General features: G+C 41.1%; 1 protein-coding gene across 10 annotated transcripts in view; it reads right to left on the bottom strand.

Moving 5' to 3' along the window:
• Positions 1-20,449, bottom strand: part of Ube2e2 (ubiquitin conjugating enzyme E2 E2) — a 317,715-nt gene extending 297,266 nt beyond the window's left edge. For 3 of the 10 annotated variants that reach the window (XM_029468986.2, XM_021181567.3, XM_085828330.1), the window contains exons 1-2: positions 19,875-20,030; positions 14,461-14,644 (exon numbers count right to left, since the gene is read on the bottom strand). In XM_029468986.2, coding sequence (XP_029324846.1) covers positions 14,461-14,636 — 176 coding nt within the window. In that variant the 5' untranslated portion in view covers positions 14,637-14,644; positions 19,875-20,030. Of the gene's footprint in view, positions 1-14,460; positions 14,645-19,517; positions 19,685-19,874; positions 20,031-20,429 lie in introns of those variants that run through there. The other 7 variants (XM_029468984.2, XM_029468985.2, XR_015044595.1 and 4 more) reach the window with 6 other exon arrangements.
• Positions 20,450-21,205: the final 756 nt, after the last annotated feature.

Here is a 21,205-nt window from a genome sequence, read left to right as displayed (position 1 = left end):
AGGCCACATACACGTAAAAGCTGAACAACACTCTACTCAATGATGACTTGGTCAAGGAAGAAATAAAGAAAGAAATAAAGGTCTTTTTAGAGTTTAATGAAAATGAAGCCACAACATACCCAAAATTATGGGACACAATGAAAGCAGTCCTAAGAGGAAAACTCATAGCTCTGAGTGCCTCCAAAAAGAAACTGGAGAGAGCATTCAATAGCAGCTTGACAGCACACCTAAAAGCGCTAGAAGCAAATTCACCCAAGAGGAGTAGATCGCAGGAAATAATCAAACTCAGGGCTAAAATCAACCATGTGGAAACAAAAAGAACTATTCAAAGAATCAACCAAACCAGGAGCTAGTTCTTTGAGAAAATCAACAAGATAGATAAACCCTTAGCCAGGCTAACTAGAGGGCACAGGGACAGTATCCTAATTTAAAAAATCAGAAATGAAAAGAGAGATATAACAACAGAACCTGAGAAAATCCAAAAAATTATCAGATCCTACTACAAAATCCTATATTCAACACAACTGGAAAACCTGGATGTAATGGATAATTTTCTAGACAGATACCAGGTACCAAAGTTAAATCAAGATCAGATTAACAATCTAAACAGTTCCATATCCCCTAAAGAAATAGAAGCAGTCATTAATAGTCTCCCAACCAAAAAAAAGCCTAGGACCAGATGGATTTAGTGCAGAGTTCTATCAGACCTTCAAGGAAGACCTAATTCCAATACTCCTCAAATAATTCCACAAATAGAAACAGAACGTACTCTACCCAGTTCATTCTATGAAGCCACAATTACTCTGATACCTAAACCACATAAAGACCCAACTAAGAAAGAAAAATTCAGACCTATTTCCCTTATGAATATCGATGCAAAAATACTCAATAAAATTCTCGCAAACTGAATCCAAGAACATACCAAAATGATCATCCATCATGATAAAATAGGCTTCATTGCAGGGATGCAAGGATGGTTCAATATATGGAAATCCATCAACATAATCCACTATATAAAAAAACTCAGAATGGTTCAATGTACAGAAATACATTAAAGTAATCCACTATATAAACAAACTCAAAGACAAAAACCACATGATGATCTCATTAGATGCTGTGCAAGCATTTGACAAAAATCAACATCCATTTATGATAAAAGTCTTGGAAAGATCAGGAAGTCAAGGCCCATACCTAAACATAATAAAAGCAATATACAGCAAACCAGTAGCCAACATCAAACTAAATGGAGAGAAACCTGAAGCAATCTCACTAAAATCAGGGACTAGGCAAGGCTGCCCACTCTCTCCCTACCTATTCAATATAGTACTTGAAGTTCTTGCCAGAGCAATTAGACAACAAAAGGAGATCAAGGGTATACAAATTGGAAAGGAGGAAGTCAAAATATTTGCAAATGGTATGATAGTATATATAAGTGACCCCAAAAATTCCACCAGAGAACTCCCAATCTTGATAAACAACTTCAGTGAAGTGGCTGGATATAGAATTAACTCTAACAAATCACAAAGGATAAACAGGCTGAGAAAGAAATTAAGGAAACAACACCCTTCAAAATTGTCACAAATAACATAAAAATGCCTTGGAGTGACTCTAAGGAAGTGAAAGATCTGTATGATAAGAACTTAAGTCTCAGAAGAAAGAAATCGAAGAAGATCTCTGCAGATGGGAAGATCTCCCCATACTCATGGATTGGCAGGATTAATATAGTAAAAATGGCTATCTTGCCAAAAGCAATCTACAGATTCAATGCAATCCCCATCAAAATTTCAAATCAATTCTTCAAAGAGTTAGAAAGGGCAATTTGAAAATTCATCTGAAATAACAAAAAACTCAGGATAGCAAAAACTATTCTCAACAATAAAAGAACCTCTGGTGGAATCACCATCCCTAACCTCAAGATGTAGTACAGAGCAATTGTAATTAAAAAAAAATAATAAACCCTGCATGGTACTAGTACAGTGACAGACAGGTAGATCAATGGAATAGAATTGAAGACCCAGAAATGAACCCACACACCTATGGCCACTTGACAAAGGAGCTAAAACCATCCAGTGGAAAAAAGACAGCATTTTCAACAAGTGGTGCTGACTCAACTGGCCATTATCATATAGAAGAATGTGAATTGTTTCATTCTTATCTCCTTCTACAAAGGTCAAGTCTAAGTGGAGCAAGGAACTCCATATAAAACCAGAGACACTGAAACTTATAGAGGAGAAATTGGGGAAGAGCCTAGAAAATATGGGTACAGGGGAAAGATTCCTGAACAGAACAGCAATGGATTGTGCTGTAATATCAAGAATTAACAAATGGGACCTCATAAAATTGGCAAAGCTTCTGTAAGGCAAAGGACACTGTCATTAAGACAAAACAGCAACCAACAGATTGGGAAAAGCTCTTTACCAATCCTAAATCTGGTAGGGGGCTAATATATATATAAAGAACTCAAGAAGTTGGACTCCAGAAAACCTAATAACCCTATTTAAAAAATGGGGTACTGAGCTAAACAAAGAATTCTCAACTGAGGAATACCGAACAGCTGAGAAGCACCTGAAAAAATGTTCATCATCCTTAATCATCAGGGAAATGCAAATCAAAACAACCCTGAGATTCCACCTCACACCAGTCAGAATGGCTAAGATCAAAAATTCAAGTGACAGCAGATGTGGCGAGGATGTGGAGAAAGTGGAACACTCCTCCATTGCTGGTGGCACTGCAAGCTGGTACAAACACTCTAGAAATCAATTTGGTGGTTCCTCAGAAAATTGGACATAGTTCTACTGTAAGATCCAACAATACCTCTCCTGGGCATATATCCAGAAGGTGTTCCAACTGGTAATAAGGACACATGCTCCACTATATTCATAACAGCTTTATTTATAATTGGCAGAAGCTGGAAAGAACCTAGATGTCCCTCAACAGAGGAATGGATACAGAAAAAGTGGTACATTTACACAATGGAGTACTACTTAGCTATCAAAAAAATGAATTTATGAAATTCTTAGACAAAAGGATGTATCTGGAGGATATCATCCAAGTGAGGTAACCCAATCACAAAAGAACACACATGACACACACTCACTGATAAGTGGGTATTAGCCCAGAAGCTCAGAATCCTTCTTAGAAGGGGAAACAAAATACCCATGGAAGGAATTACATAGTCAAAGTTCGGAGCAGAGAGTGAATGAAAGACCATCCAGAGACTGCCCTACTTGGGGATCCATCTCATAAACAACCACCAAACCCAGACACGATGGCAGTTGCTAACATGAGCTTGCTGACAGGAGCCTGATATAGCTGTCTCCTGAGAGGATCTGTCAGTTCCTGGCAAATACAGAAGTGGATGCTCACAGTCATCGATGGGATGGAGCACAGGGTCCCCAATGAAGGAGCTAGAGAAAGAACCCAAGGAGCTGAAGAGGGTTGAAGCCCCATAGGAGGAACAACAATATGAACTAACCAGTAACCCCAGAACTCCTTGGGACTAAACCACCAATCAAAGAAAGCACATAGTGGGACTTGTAGCTCTAGATGCATATGTAGCAGAGGATGGCCTAGTTGGTCATCACTAGGAGGAGAGGCCCTAGGTCTTGTGAAGGTTCTATACCCCAGTATAGGGGACTGCCAGGGCCAGGAATGGGAGTGGATGTGTTGGGGGAGCATGGGGAGGTGGGAGGGGAAATTTCCAGAGGGGAAAGTAGGAAAGGGGATAACATTTAAAATGTAAATAAAGAAAATATCTAATAAAAATAAATGAATGAATTAGAGAGAGAGAGAGAGAGAGAAAGACAGAAAGACAGAAAGACAGAAAGAAAGAAAGAAAGAAAGAAAGAAAGAAAGAAAGAAAGAAAGAAAGAAAGAAAGAAAGAAAATTCTAATACAAATTCTAACTTCTGGTTTGTCTTAGAACGTTCCCATACAGGACACAAAGCTGAACACAGTAAATTGAATCAAACATCTTGGCTGACCCAATCAACTGATAAAGAAATGTCAATATCTAATTCCAACCTGATGCCTTTAATAGCAGACCTTTCAATACTAATACTATTCATTCGTTGTGCTATAAATACCTGAGTACTCTGTGCTTATTATACCTGAATACTGTGTTTATTATACCTGAATACTGCATGCATTCCACCTGAATACTGTGTACATTATATCTGTGTACTGTGTGCATTATACCTGAATACTGCATTCAATATTTTAATGCCATTACATGAGCCTGACATAAAGAAAGACAGTACGTTTAAACTTAACTATGTCCTCATGTTATTGCGGTTGGGAGCTGATATTAATGGAACCCAGGGACTCATGGATGTTAAGCACAGCATTCCCAATGAGCTATACCCCAACCTAATCAGGCACAGTGTTCTACTCTGATCTGTAACCACACCTAACATCCTAAGTACATGCAGAGTACCCCTGGCACTCCTGTGAGGATTCCAGGCACTACTAACTATGGTTCACGCCTTGCAAAACTTAGGATTTGTAAAAGCAAATAAAGCACTCTCAAAAGCAGCTTTGTTTATAAGTGAGATTATTAACAGAGCTGCATAATTAAGATAATGTATAAGTGGCAGCTAACTTGAGTACCGTAATGAGGATTGAAATAACAGACATTTATGCTCAAACTATTTCATTCTGTATCTTTGTTTATTTATGAAATGTTACTATAGTCTTACACACACACACACACAACTGAGAGAGTCAGAGGACAACCTGGAAGACCAGGTTTTCTCCTTCCACCCTGTGGGTTTCAGGGATCAAACTCCGGTTGTAACATTATTCCTCCCACAGGACTGCTATTAACTTGCTAAGGAAACACCACCAACAACATAATGTTCATGTCTCTAATCTGCATGACTCAGGGTTGAGACACCAAGACTGACATCAAAACTGATAAAGAAAAGACAAACAAACAACAAACCCTACATTTGCATATGAATAAGTGTGACTAAAAAGTGAAAAGGCAAGTATCAGGGGCTGAAAAGAAGCATAAAACATTTTCAAAATAAAAATATCTGTAAACTCAGGCTAACCATGGCAAGGTCAGCACTCACAGACTCACACCCTCCAGAGAAGTGGAGGAGGAAAATGCAGGAGAATAAACTACAAAGGTAAAGGGCCTGAAGAGGGGAACAGCACAGGTTGTAATTGGCAGAGTAAAGCTTTAGAATGCATAAGAATAAAGGCTCAAAGGAATGGGGGTGTGACTTTGTGGTAGAACACTTGGCTAGATATCTAAGGCCTTGGGTTTGAATCCCAGTGTTGGCACTTCATCTAGGCTCCACCCTACAATTACCTGGCAACAGCCAGGTATGCCTGACTCACTATAAAAGGGGCTGCTTGCCCCCTCCTCACTCTCTTGCTCTCTTTTCTTCTCCTCTTCCTCCTGCTCCTCACCCTCCTCTCTCTCCCCATTCCCCTGCCCACCTCTCTCCTTGTGCTCACAGCTGGCCTCCACACCTCTTCTCTCTCTCTCTCTCTCTCTCTCTCTCTCTCTCTCTCTCTCTCTCTCTCTCTCTCTCTCTCTCTCTCTCTCTGCTTTTCTTTGTCCCTACTCCCTCTATTCCCTTCCCACACCCTGAATAAACTCTATTCTATACTTTCCCTTCATGCAGCCGGCACCTCAGGGGGGAAGGGATGCCTGGGCATGGGTCCACAGAGGCACCCTCTTCCCCAACACCTTATGTTGCCTCCACCAAACACATTCCTTCTTCCTTATCTTTTAATAAAACACAACACCCAGTACCACCAAAAATAAAAATTAATGAATAAAAGATTAAAGGGCAGAAAAAACTAAATAAAAATCACCCTTTCCCCCCCAAAAAACACTGTAAGAAAATCATAAATGAAGTATGAAGGAAACTTAAGTGCAATCAAATTTTAATCAAATAACATCTTATCTAATCTATTATGTTCTGATTTGATTCACACATGCTGTTCAGCTTAGCATTGACTGTCCACAACTGTAAACTAGTTGTCAGTGCACAGAGATAGGTTGTAGTTGAACTCTTTAAGCATCATAGATGCTGGCCCTTGAAAATATAAAATTAATTATAGCTAATACATCTGAGCCTGGAGGGTTCTGCTCCTGGAGTGCTCACTTCTCCTGCAGAGACCTTGGTCCCTAGCTCCCAACACCCAACGAGGTGGCTCACAAACATCTGTTGCTCCAGTTTCCAAGGATCTGACACCCTAATCTGGCCTCCCAAAGGGAAGCAAAACTTAAACTCATAAAACAAAAATCAATAAATTTTAAAACAAACAAAACAAAAAACCAGCTACAGTTCATTGTGGGTTAGCATGAAATAAATCACACAGTGAAATTGTTAATATCTCCATTTTTCAAAGAGAGAACCAATAAATACTCCAGAAGTGTGAAGGAAATGAAATTTAAATATCTTCTTTAGAGTATAAAGACAACCAATAGTGATTCTTTTAATTAAAAAAGGTGATATAAACTAATTAATCCTAATATTTTAGAGCAAGCTGTCAAATATATTATTTAATTAATATATTATTTAATTAATAAAATAATTATGCATAATTACATAAAAATAAGTTGTTCAGAGTTACATTAAAAAAATTAAAAAACAAAGAGTTAAAACCACAGACATCGACAGGTTTCTTCAAAAGCTAAGAGTGGAGAGACAGTTCATCTAGTTACACAGAACACTAGGGGTCTTCCAGAGGACCCCTAATTTGATTCCCAGCAATCACATGATAGCTCACAACTGTCTAAGACTCCAATCCAGGTGATCTGATGACCTTTTAGGGCTCCCCTCTAGCACTAGGCATGCTTGTGGTATACTGACATACATGCAGGCAAATTACTCATACACACAAAATAAAAATAAATATTAAAAAGAAATTAAATTGCTGGGACTATCGGGGAAAGAAGGATGGCCAAAAAACGTATTGCTCCCCATTCAAAAGGAAATGGGTGATTTGTTATGAGAGATAAGTGACTTTTTACATATTTATTTTGTTTTAAATTATGTATATGCATGTATACCTGTATAAGTCCATGCACAGGTGTGCAGAGCCCTATGGAGAGGGTAGCATCCAATCCCTTACAGGTACCATCTAGTTACAGTCAGTTCTAAGCTGTTGTGTGTGCTGAGAACCGAACTCAGATCTTTTCACAAGAAGCCCAAGCTCTTCATGTTTGACCCACCTTTCCAGCTCCCAGGGGACATTTATAAACTGTTTGCAAAATTAGAAAAAGAAACATTCAAAGAGTACCCTTACCAACCAAAGATGCTTGAATCTCAGACAGAGGACAGTTATGGTGACCTTGAACTCCAAAGTGCTAAGATTACAGGTTTGTACCAGCTGGAAACCAGTTTAAATCTATAAGAACTTTATTGGGATTTTCAATTAAAAATACCAAAAAAAGTATTTAATAAACCATAATTTCCTGTCAAAGAATTCCCCAAAAGAACCCACACTTCTCTCCCAGCCACCATGGTTACAAATTACTCATTTCAAAAAGTAATTTCCTGATAAATTCAACAACTCTAAGCAATAAGCCAATATATTACAATATATTTTGAACTACTGTTACCTTAGCAAGGCTGTTTCTCTAGACAGAAAGGATTCTACAAAGAATTGCTATTTAAATAATTGTAAGGTGTCCTTGTGAATTAAATGACAGCAATTCTAAAATTCTCCAAAAACTGTAATCGTGGTATGTATTACATTTCTGTCTTGAATAAGGAAGACAGCTAGTACTGTCCCTAGGGTGAGGGAAAAAAATGAAAAAGTATCAATACTTCACCCCTAGAGTGCACCTGTCACATGATGATCTTAGGCCACTAAGAGTAAATTAAGCCCTTCACAGGCTGTAGCACTTGGGAGAGTGGGCCCCGTGCCTTGACTGGGCAGGAGAGTGGAGCTGGCTCTTGAGGTGTGGGTGCAGGCAAGCCAGCCCAGAGTGCATGAGAACCTGAGACCTGACCCTGACTCCTGCCAGTGGTGGAACTGCATGGCCTAGCCAGAGCAGTGCTAGACAGCTCACCCTGGTGTTGTGGATAAGGGAGGACTGGTACACTGACCAGTTCAGCTACTATCCAGGCCCACCCTAAAATCTTTATCATCTGAGAACGGTTGGGATGCAGGAAAGGGCCAGTCCTGCTGATCCAAAGCTGCAAGATCTCCATGACACAGGGCAACAACAAGATAACCAGAGGAGTCCTGGGGTGAGGATCCAATATTGACGGTGTCACAGAAGCCAGAAACCTCAAACCAGAGACCAATGACTCACTGTAATGACATTCAAAAGTATGTGGATAGAGGGATATAGCATGGGACACACTGTGACATACTATAGCTTTCATGATGAGATGTTTTTCTATGCTTTGGTTATTTTTGTTTTGTGTGTGTGTGTGTGTGTGTGTGTGTGTGTTTTACTTTGGAGGGCAGTTGCAAAAGCAAAGGACAGATGTGAGAGAACAGGGAGATAAACACAACAGGAGTGCATAATAGGAAACTCACAACAGGAAACTCATAATAGGAAATGTTTAAAATAAATAAATACACCCCCCCAAAAAAGAGTGAATTAAACAAATCACACAGAATTCTCAGTTACTGCTTTATCTGTCCTCATTTACAGGATAAGACTGGTTACTATACACAAGCAAGAAGAAAGAATGAGACACTTATATTCTAAGACAAATTAAAAGGTGACTTTTTAACAGACAATTGTTTCAGCCATAAACCATCAAGATAACTGACTGTATTTCCAATTCCCATCATCCAATATGACATAATACCCAATTCAGTGATACACAGTTAATAAATGTACATACTTCCCTGGAGATTCAGGAGCAATGATCACCTATTTGCCTGTTTACCTGACTTAACATAAAGCTGTGACGAAGGAGTACATGATCCGAGCACAGTCAATGCTTCAAAATAAAATAAAATAAAATAAAATAAAATAAAATAAAATAAAATAAAATAAAGGTATGCAAAGGGGGTGCTTGTCAATCATAATTTATTCAGACTCAACAGGATGGGAGATATATGAACACACTTCAGAAAAATGAAGCAGTGTAACACACACAAATCTTCCCTTATAGAAGGTTTATTCACTCATTCACCCAGATCTCAGCACAGCAAGAATGTGGGCATGAGGCAGGAGGAACTAAAAACTTTAGCTGCTAAGATCTCTCTTTACACCTGTACTTTCCTCTCCCTCCCTACTCCCTCCCTCACCCTCCCTCCTTCCCTTCTTTCCTCCTCTCTTCCTCCCTTCCTTGTCTTCTTCCTCCTCCTAATGTTTTATTTTAGACAAATTCTCACTGTGTAGCCCTAGATGGCCTTCAACTCACAGATATCCATCTACCTGCCTCCCAGTGATGAACCTTATTTCTATTTTTGTTTATGTCCATGTATATGTATGCTGTGAAGAGGCCAGTTGAAGATGTCAGATTCCCTGAAGCTGGAGATACATGTGGTTGTGAGCAGCCTGATATGAGTTCTGGGACTCTCTTAACTGCTAAGCAATCCTTCCAGTTCCCACATCTAGACTTTCTATATTCCCACAGACTGCATGCCTTAAGACACATCAGCACTCCTAACCAACTAAACATTTCCTTCCCAGGAATTCTCAAGAAAGCATCACATTAATTTTATTGCATATTTTTAATGGCAAAAGAGTCTCTAGAAAAAAAACTTTCTATTGTACATAAACCTAGAATTTAATTCTGAATGCTGATAAGTACCACACACCTGTCATTTTAAGAGACCACTGATTTAAAATACATCATTAATTAAGTGCTAGCATCAACTGTAAAATGCTTGCTGACCCCAAAACACTGAAAAGTTTTTAAATATACGCTTCAAGGAAAAAAAACCACAGTTATTACAAGCAAACTTCATTGAGTTCATCATAGAACAGAAGACCTCATTAGAACTACTGAAATCCACCTTTCAGCCTAACAAAACCATGAAGTTGAAAACCAAATACTCTTCCTAAATTGGCACTTCACTGAAATCTCACTAACATTATAATATCAGCTCTGAGAAAAACTAATTTGAAATAAATCTGATCTAAAATTCATTATTTATCAAAATATCAATGTGAAAGTGGCAGATTTGATTCAATGAGGACCTCAAAATAGATGTTTTATGGCGCTGACTAGTAATTTAATCAAAACTACACATTTGTCACATTAGACATCACATAAATGTCCAAGTACATATCTGCAAATATCACAGAGCAGTGTAGGCACTGTAAGAGAAGCAAATGAGGTAGAAACACTCCAGGCTCTGAGATAAAACTGCTCTCAAAGGGAAATGCATCACAGATGTTCCCTCCCTCTTAAAAAGGACAAAAGCTCAGACTACTGTTTCAATACTTAACTGTTTTGCAACCTCAAAAATGAGATATTTTAAGGAAACATTTCTAAAATACATTAATTCTATAATTATAGTACATTTATTATAGTAATTACTAATCCAACAATCCTAGCATTACAATTCACTTAGGAATTGAGCCCCTAAGTGAAAAGCCCTTTTCCTGAGTTACTACAAAATGGATTAATTACTGCATCCCAGTTGCCCTAGTGACAACACTAAGTTCCCCAGGTTAATGTTTGTATTAAATGGAACTGACGGATAGCCTCACGGCAGTAAGTGGCATAAAGTCTAACTGATGGCACCCATTTTCTAAAGATTACTATAAGCAAAATACTTACAACATTCCAAATCACCACAGCAAAAGAGAAAACTGAGTCAGCTGGGCATGTAATCCTAGCACTTGGGACACTGGCGTAGGTGGATCTCAGGTTCAACACCAGCCTGGGCTGTATGCTAAGTTTCTAGCCAGCCTTGGCTACACAATCTGAGTCTGAGTCTATCTCAAGTCTATCATCCCTCAAACTGAAACAAGAGGAAAATAGGACTAGAGACAATAAGTTATGTTCAAGTCAGAGAGCTGCGAAGTATTAGAACCTGGGTACCAAGCCCAAGCCTTTTACTGTTACTGCTTATCTCATAGAATAATGATGTTTAGAAAGACTTTTCATCTAAATATTGATTCTTCATTTCTCTTAAATACAAATTAAAATTTTATTTTGAAACTCCGCTACTTCACTGTTTTTTTTATTACATATTTTCCTCAATTACATTTCCAATGCTATCCCAAAAGTCCCCCATACCGCCCCCCACTTCCCTACCCTCCCATTCCCATTCTTTTGGCCCTGGCATTCCCCTATATTGGGGCATATAAAGTTTGCAAGTCCAATGGGCCTCTCTTTCCAGTGATGGCCGACTAGGCCATCTTTCGATACGTATGCAGCTAGAGACAAGAGCTCCGGGGTACTGGTTAGTTCATCATGTTGTTCCAACTATAGGGTTGCAGATCCCTTTAGCTCCTTGGGTACTTTCTCTAGCTTCTCCATTGGGAGCCCTGTGATACATCCAATAGCTGACTGTGAGCATCCACTCCTGTGTTTGCTAGGCCCCTGCATAGTCTCACAAGAGACAGCTATCTTTGGGTCCTTTCAGCAAAATCTTGCTAATGTATGCAATGGTGTCAGCGTTTAGAAGCTGATTATGGGATGGATCCCTGGATACGGCAGTCTCTAGATGGTCCATCCTTTCATCACAGCTCCGAACTTTGTCTCTGTAACTCCTTCCCTGGGTGTTTTGTTCCCAATTCTAAGAAGGGGCACAGTGTCCACATTTTGGTCTTCATTCTTCTTGAGTTTCATGCGTTTAGCAAATTGTATCTTATATCTTGGGTATCCTAAGTTTTGGGCTAATATCCACTTATCAGTGAATACATATTGTGTGAGTTCCTTTGTGATTGTGTTACCTCACTCAAGATGATGCCCTCCAGGTCCATCCATTTGGCTAGGAATTTCATAAATTCATTCTTTTTAATAGCTGAGTAGTACTCCATTGTGTAAATGTACCATAATTTCTGTATCCATTCCTCTGTTGAGGGACATCTGGGTTCTTTCCAGCTTCTGGCTATTATAAATAGGGCTGCTATGAACATAGTGGAGCATGTGTCCTTCTTACCGGTTGGGACATCTTCTGGATATATGCCCAGAAGAGGTATTGCTGGATCCTCCGGTAGTACTATGTCCAATTTTCTGAGGAACCGCCAGACTGTTTTCCAGAGTGGTTGTACAAGCTTGCAATCCCACCAACAATGGAGGAGTGTTCCTCTTTCTCCACATCCCCGCCAGCATCTGCTGTCACCTGAATTTTTGATCTTAGCCATTCTGACTGGTGTGAGGTGGAATCTCAGGGTTGTTTTGATTTGCATTTCCCTGATGATTAAGGATGTTGAACATTTTTTCAGGTGCTTCTCTGCCATTTGGTATTCTTCAGGTGAGAATTCTTTGTTCAATTCTGAGCCCCATTTTTTAATGGGGTTATTTGACTTTCTGGGGTGTGCTTTCTAAAACATTGTGGTAAATGGATTAAAAGATGAACCGTGAACTTGAAAGGTCCACATTAAACAGTATACCTTCTTTCAAAGGCTGTCTTGATTTTTTTTTTTTTCTTTTTTTGGTTAGGGAATCTCCCAGTTAGATAAAAGAGAAATCTCTAGTGATTATCGATCACAGAAGAGTCAAGGACAGTTCAACAGGTCTGTTCCCCCACAGACCTGTCTAGCCCTCTCTTCTCTCTCCCCTTAACTGAATGCCTGAAGCAGTCCTGAGTCAATAGCCCAGGGCTGGATGTGAGTTTCGAGATGAAACTGCATAAGATCTCAACTGAACAGTATTACCCATCCACTTCCCTAAACATTGTATTTCTCCACTCCTGATCTTTCTTGACTACCCTGCCCCAGCCCTACTTGGCAGGAGCAGGTCACTTTATGTTGTGCCATAGAAGGAGAGAGATCACCATGCGAAGTCTCCTTGGACATGGGGTATAACAGCATAAAGAAACAAAAGCATTTTCCCTGCCCTATCATGTTCCAATCTAAACTGGTGAATACCTGGAGCTATCTGACTTCATGTAATTCCCTCAACAGTAGTAAGAGATCCTGACAAGGAAAAAGTGAATATTCAGGAGGCATACACAGGGACAGGCTGCATGCATCTAGGACAGCTATGACTGTGGTCCAAAACGTTTGTAGAGCATGCTACCAAAAGGCTGGACATCCTACATCTAGCTGGTTTAAATGGCTTGCTGACCAGTCACCATAACTCTCACCAGAGGGCCTGCAAAGATTCATCCCAGGCCTGTGGATAGGACTAAGTTGGAAGGACACACAGTTTTTTGTTTTTATAGGAAAGGAGTTCCATAATTCCTATTATCCAATGGCTCATAAAGCTGTCATCCAACATTCAGAGAGTTTCCTGTACCTGAAGTTATGTGTAGTGAAAAGAATGTTAACACCTACATACAGCTGCTACTACTGCTAGCCCTACTTCTTATTTGGCATTTTTATTTTTTAAAATGTATTAAAGAGTATAAAATCACAAGCAAATGTGAGTCCACTGAATATAATCTGCCTTTGAAATTATCTTCCAAGCACCAGGCTATGATGTAACCTTATCAAATCAGATTCCCTCTAAGCCTGTCAACATGCCAATCACTGTAAGAGGTTAAAGTAGTGATAGACCAACATCCAAGTACCTCCTTCAAAATCTGTCTTCTAGGGAAAGAAGACATCTGCATCAGGAGCAACCCACCACTACTACCACCTAATGTAATGGAATCAAGATGCATTAATACTAGCATTTCTGACCTTACCAACAAGGAGATTAGATATTAAATTATCACTTAATAATTACTTCAACAGATTGTGTGTGTGTGTGTTCATGTGCATTATGTGTTAGCCACAGAAGTTATCTCCCCTATCACTGCCTGTTTGTATTGGTTCAGTTTTCATTGTTGCTTAGACAGGATCTCTTCACTAAATCTGGAGCTCATTGACTGGACAAAATTTGATTGCCAATAAGCTATAATGATCCACCTGTGTCCAACACACACACACACACACACACACACACACACACACACACACACCCCTCTTCTCAGAGCACTGGGATTACAAATGTGCATACCATTCCCAGTTTTTATATGGGTGATGCTAATCTAAACTCAGCAACCAACACTGTTCTGACTGAGCGATCAGCCCCACTCCCCAGCCCCAGCCAAGAGATTATCAATGCCAATTCTGTGTCATTGAGCATATATTCACAATCAAATAACCATAAATCAAATTATACTTTTATAATGTCCTACCCTCCTTTTTCTATCAAGATATAAATATATCAAAACACTACAAGTGCCAATTTTATAATATGCCATGACTTTAAAAAGGTTTCCACAACTAAAAAGCACATTTTTAAAAGACCACATCATATAAAAGGGGAGACAATCTATAAACTCTATGACCTCCAGTCCAGAAAATCAACTAAGTACAAGGAAGGAAATGCAAATGAAGCGCTGACAACAGCTGGCTACCTTTTGGCACTGGTTGACAGTTTCGCGGCTGTCTTGCTGGATATCTTCCCCTCCTTTTTCTTAGGCTGAACTTGTTCTCGATCAGGTTCCTGCTGAACGCTCTCCCGCTGATCTCCATCAGAACTTCCTCCACTAGTGCTTGGACTGTCATCAACTCTCTGCGCCTCAGTGGACATCTTAGATCCTGGATTAAAGAATGACATGTCATTTATCCTGCTGTGGTAGGGACTACAACAAGGTATGTTCATAATGAAGAGAAACAGAGCCCACGAAACAAAAGAAGTATAATTAGGTATAAAAATGAGAATTGCCCATTTATAGAACAAATAACTCTGGGGTTTGCCAAAACCTCTCTTCTCTGCATTCGTGGAAAATTTAGAAACAAATGTTGGTAGAAATTTTATTCACAAGGCAGAAAGTAAAAACAATTCAAATGTTCTCTAATTGATGGGTAAAGCGTGGTGCATCCACATGACAATATACCTCAGCCACAGGAACAAATGAAGTCTGGCATCTGCAAGCTTCAGCAGAAAGATCTTGAATCTTTATGCTAAGTGAGCGAAGCCAGCCAGAAGGACCAGACTGTACAAGCTCATTTGTAAGGAATGTCTAGACAGGTACATCGTGGGAATGTAGAGACAGTACAGGAAAGTGTTTTCTAATGGGCAGAAAGTTTCCACTGAGTGATAATAGTATTCTTAAATTAACTAGTGCTTATAGTAGAAAAGCCTCGGAGTTTTTCTGCTCTGCTTTGTAGTGCTGAGGATTCAACTCGGGATCTTGGCATGATAGGCAGGTGCTGCCATTGAGCTACCTGCAATCCCTATGCTAAGTTATACCTTTTAAGATGGCAGTCTTGGGGCTGGAGGGGCATTTTGGACAGTGCACATTCAGCAAAGTTCAACCTCCAGCATTTACAAAAAATGGAGGGGGTTACTTTTATCAGGTAAATTATATCTCAAAAGAACTGGCACAAGATAAACCAGAAGGGGTTGGAGAGAGAGTTCAGGGGTTATGAAAACTGGCTGCTCTTCCAGAGAAACTGGAATCAATTCCTCACACACACGGTAACTCACAATTGGCTATAACTCCAGTTCCAGGTGATATGACACCCTCTCTGGCCTCCCTCGGCACCCAGGCATATATATATATATGTATGTATATATATATGTATGCATATATATATATATGTACATATATATGTATATATATGTATGTATATATATATACATACATATATATATATGTATATATATATGGTGCACAACATACATTCAAACAAACATCGATACATAAAATAAGTATTTTAAAGGGGTGGGGGAGAAAGGACTGAAAGCCTAATTTTCATAGGCACTGGGAGAAGCATTTGGGGCTCAGCTATGAAATGTCCAGACAGGTAAAGAGACCTGCAAAGTGTCCTGACAAGACGGTGTAAAAAGGTACAGGGCTGAGAGAGAGAGGTACTGCCACACTAATATCCAATCAATACATCCTCAGAGCTGAGCCAAGCTTAAAATCCTCTAAGCTGGGAAATTGTTTTAAGTAACCTTTGTGATAACAGAACAGAAACCATGTGATCCTAAATATGAACTGAAGCTTAGGAGGGTGTGGGCTCTGACCCAGCTCGACTAGGCAACCATGTTGCACAAGAGATAGACAGTGTACCTAGACACTGAAGGATTCCTTTTTTCCCAGTCTGGAGGAAATCTCCCTAGAGGTTCAGAATTCACTTTGCTTTGAGTTCATGCTCCTGAAGCAGCTCTGATGACTAACTCAATTCCCTTAATACTTTGATACCTAGGTAGCCGTTATAACCTAGATAGTGACACAAAAATGCACTGAAAAATGGATAGCCCTTCTCCAATCTCATTGCATCATAATCAGCCCCAGGTTGGTCCTTACTAACACATCGTGTATGACCTAACAAGCTGACAGACCTAGAACGGAACTGACCAAAGTCATGTTCAGACACTACAGGGCCTCAAGCCACCAGTAATCACTTTGAGTATCATATAGCTTCAGCTCAGACATGCCTTTGAAAAATGAGACTGCCTGTGACTAGAGTCATCACCACCAACAGCACCACCACCACCACCATCAAGAGTAAAACACACATACATGGGGAAGGGAAGAGAAAAAGAGAAAGAGTTTTATCCAAAGTCCTCTTGAAAAGGATCCATTTTGGTTACTCTTAAATTAAGACTTTGAAATAAAACTGTTGTTGACATGGTCAAGAGGAAACTTCAGTACACACACACAAAACAGACACTTCAAACACAATTTATTATTATCATTACCTAGTTCAAAGGCATGACCCAGTACTTCTGATCAACATTCATCACCATCAGTTCATCCTAGAGTTTATTCAAAACCATGGTAGCTTTTCTAAATGCAGGCCTTTAACAGACTGAAAGTTTTCTACGAGAAGCTTATAAGACAAATATGCACAGTACAGTACTGGAAGAAGCAGGAAGCACAGCAATAAAGCGTCAACAGACACTACATATGACATGACCATCCTCATCCATAGTGCCTTTGTTCATGACATCCAGTAAGTCTGTCCAAATACCTCTCACACACTCACAGGACATTGAGACTGCTCTCCCTTTCTCCTGTAAGTGGAGAGCATCATTCCCCATGGCTAAGACACCTTTTATGAGCAATAAAGTCACTTAACAGAATACTGAAATTTTATGTCTCTATGTTTCATGTCTAGCTCTAAAAGCCTGAGCATATTTCTTGGGTTTTCTTATTTGACTTTAACATTCTTATTATTGGATTTAATATTTTTATTCTTTTTCAGCTTGCTTCTTTGAGTTAAAATATATCTAAAGTTAAAAACCTTGTAAGTATGTGCTATATAGCATGCTAGATAAGCAGGATTATGTATAAGCAGGGAAACAGAAAGAAGCATTCTTAGGATTAGATGCTCTCAAGGCAGGGTACTGTGAGCAAACTTTTAAGAGATGTGAAATCAGTGAGAAATTGTTTCATGTACCCTAAACCTGAGGCAATCCATCACATGGCAAACGCAAGAACTCTAGAAAAGTAGTTGCCTTACACTGCAAGCACAGCTGTGACTGCTGTGTGCTGCATCAGTCGGGAAATGCACACATTTCAATACTCTTTATGTGCACACCTAGTAATGTGTAAACTATATAAAACTGAATAGACTACGCAATGATGTAATGGGCCATAATCTGAAACTGAAATTTCCTCAACTACTTCAGAATACCAGAAGATTAAACTACTAAACTACTAGTGAAGGTCTGGGGGCATGGCTCAGTTCTAGAGCACTTGCCAAGCATATATGTGAAGGCCTGGGCTCAACCAGAACAATTCCCCAGAAAGCACATAAATGGCTAAACAGAAGCATAATTTCTATAGTTTTACAGTTTAAAAAAATTATTTTTATTTTTGATCTAAGATACCTTATCCGATCCAAATCTTTACCTACAAATGACAAATCCTCCTGAGAACACTGATAAGCATTATAAAAACATTTAGAAATAAAGGCTCTGTATCTCCTATTCAAATGTCAAGAGTTAAGAGACTTTCTGCTGAGTGTTTTCTGAATCCTTGATTACAGAAAAAAGGGGACAAGATGATTGTGTACTCTGGCACAATAAATTCTTATGAGAGGAAATCCTCTGTAGGTCACTCAAATGAACTATGTATTAAATTGGTGTCTTGTCTCTCTAAAGTAAAAATTAGTAGGTCCCTAAATTAAAACTTCTACATATTAACTTCTCTGGCATTTTAAAATTAATTCCTAAAGAGCTAATTCCCTAACCTAGAAGGAAGCTAAATTCCAGGGATCTAAACACAAATACATCCTCTAATGACAGTTTCAAAGATCTTAAGACACCTAAAGTGATATTTTTACTTCAGATTCAAAGTAACCCTTAGTTTCTAACTAAATATAAACATATTACATTTAAGTATTTAAACACACTCATTCTTTTTAAGCTTTATTAACTATGTGCTCTGTGATGTCATCAGGCTCTGGAAATTCCCAGCACATAGTGAGTGAAATTATCGTGTTTCAGAAAAACTAAAGGATCTAAACAAATCCCACCGATGAAACCAACAGTACTCAAATCCACATTACTATTCAAATCATCAAATGTCATGATTTTTAAAAACTTAGAAAAGCAAGTATTCATTTGTGCAGCTACAACAGGAAAATGTGAACTTGCATTGGCATACCAGTTTTTCTACTTGGGATTTCTGAACTTTTCCAAAACATAAAATACTTTATACTATACGCCAAACCTGTAGCGCTATCCAGCTTTCCAAGTGTCTGAAAAGATATTTATTTGGAAAATAAAAGTGGAGCACCCGATTGAGGGAAGTGCTGTGCCCTAGAGAAAAGAGCTCAAGGTATGACATATGAAAACACTCCATCTTCACCATCACCCACAAACAAAACTGCCAAGCGCCCAGGAGCATCCTGACTGCCTGAGGAAAGACGAATATTTAGATTCCCAAGATTGCATTTCTAGAGCATGCTTTTCAAAATCCAAGGATTTAAAACTAAGATGAGCTTTTTAAAATCTTTCTGAACAGTAAGGTAATCAGAGGTAAGTCCTAGCACATTCTTTTGTACTTTGAAATGGAAATACTCAAGTAGACCCTCAAAATTACAAAATACAAGGTTAGAGGATAAGAATCTTGCAAATCAGCAAATAAGTCCAAGAACTGCCACCAAGCCCAGGGTGATGAGGTATCTATCTCTAATGCGGCCTTAATTTCCTTTAGGGAAGATGGATGGGGCATTTCTGGTTAGTTGTGGAAAAAGAGACACAAGAAGCCAGGCTTTATGTTCATTAGAATTGGAAAAGGGCAAATGGATCAAAACATTTGTAGCGAAGAGGGGGTGGGAGGACAAGGGTAATCCAGTTTCCAATCAGGCCAGTGGGTGCTGCAGAGAAGCCAGAGGAAAACTGGCTTCAGAGCCAAACTGTGCCAAGCATCGGGCATTACAAAAGACCAGTGTGACAACCCACACCCCGGGGCACCACGCACACACCCAGCGGGTACTCCCTCACCCTCACCTCGTGTAGCAATTATGCAATTTGGGAAGAGCTCCGGACAGCCGGGCACTTTGCGCCGCGACATCCATCCTGGACTTTGCGGAGACTTAGTTCCTGGCTGCGGTGGGGTCGGGAGGGGAGGGGAGAGGTCCTCGTGGACGAAGGACCGCCACACTCTGCGGGACGGGGGAGGGGCGCGCGGGCCTCAGCGGACACGCGCAGGGTCAGGGAGGCCTGCGGGGCCGCGGGCGCGCACCCGAGCCGAGGCCGCGGCGGGGGCGGGGATCTCGCCGGGCTGGCCCTCGCCGCGTGGGGTCCCCGCGCGCCCCACGCCGCGGCTCTGGCCGCGGCCACGCCCGCCCGCCCTCACCTACTCACCTCGCGGCGTCGCCCGCGCTCCAGCCGCGGCTCGGACGCCGAGTCCGGGAGTGAAACCGCCGCCTCCGCGAGCCGCCGCCGCCGCCACCGCCGCCGCCGCCGCCCGCCGTCCGCGCGCGCCCCCTCCCAAGCGCGCGCTCGCCCTGCCCGCCCTGAGAGCCCGCGACAGCGCGAGCCCCACGTCGGCCTGGCGGTGTCGCGCCCGCGAGCCCGCGACGCGATTTAGCCCCGCCCCCGCCGGCGCGTGCCCGCTGGAGGACCTGTGAGGTGCGCGCGCAAAAGTAAAGTGACAGCTGAGTCCTGGGCTGGGCGGGCCGGAGCAAAGGAGGGTTAGAGCTAAGGGAAAGGGAGGAGGGAAATCGAGGCTCGACGACGGCGGCGGGAAGGGAGGGACCTTGAGGAGCGCAGGAATTAAAGGGACACGCGGGCTAAGGGGTGGGGTTGCGCTTCAATAAGGTGCAGTGCGTCGGACTGGGACGAGGGGTGGGGAGAACACACACACACACACACACACACACACCATGCACCACCAGCTCGTGCTCGCGCAGGACCCACCTGCACCGCTGTTGGAAAACTTCGCGTGGGCCCGGGTGAAGCCACATTTTACCCCGTAACTGCTGCAGGAAAAGTCCTGCTGTGCCTAGTCCTGTCCAGGACTGCTAGCTGCCACTCTGGGAGGCTGGGGAGGGCGGGGTGGGACGAAGTGGGCAGCTCTATCAGCGCAAGTGGGAGGCTGCCACTGTGCCTGAAAGGCACCGGTGGGACAGTAGCCATGCTGTGGGTGGCCTGAGGAATATAAGGTTGCCCTGTCATTGTAGCCCAAAATAGCTACTTAAAACAAAACAAAACAAACAAAAAACCTGCACATGCTTTGTTAACTCAGCGTCCATGAACTCACTTCACCACCACCAGGACAACCACCACCACCACCACCACCACACACACACACACACACACACACACACACACACACAAAACACCTCCAGCCTATCATAACAGCTGAGATCTAGGACTACTCTTAACTTCTGTGAGGATTCTTGGAAGTGGTTGAGCCCATGCACTAGTCCTGCTCAGCAGAGAGGGCTGAAGACAGACCTCCATTTCAGGTATGGTCCAAATCACTTGAACAGTGCTAGCCAATACATAGGAAACCATGGGAAACCCAGCCTACCAGGTGCCATAGACCACCATGGGAATGTGAAGTTCTGAGTCATTCAAGCAGCCTAAACAACTAGTGCAAAAAGACCCCAGAGACTAGAGCAATACAAGACTCATAACCTGTATCTAGAACAGAAAATGCTTCCATGAGATACATTCAAGAACTGGCTTTT

Source organism: Mus caroli, unplaced genomic scaffold (genome assembly GCF_978045245.1).
Source record: "Mus caroli unplaced genomic scaffold, Mus_caroli_1 scaffold_12, whole genome shotgun sequence".
Lineage (NCBI taxonomy): Eukaryota > Metazoa > Chordata > Mammalia > Rodentia > Muridae > Mus > Mus caroli.
The sequence above is the reverse complement of the archived record's forward strand: the minus strand, read 5'-3'. Positions and strand labels throughout refer to the sequence as shown.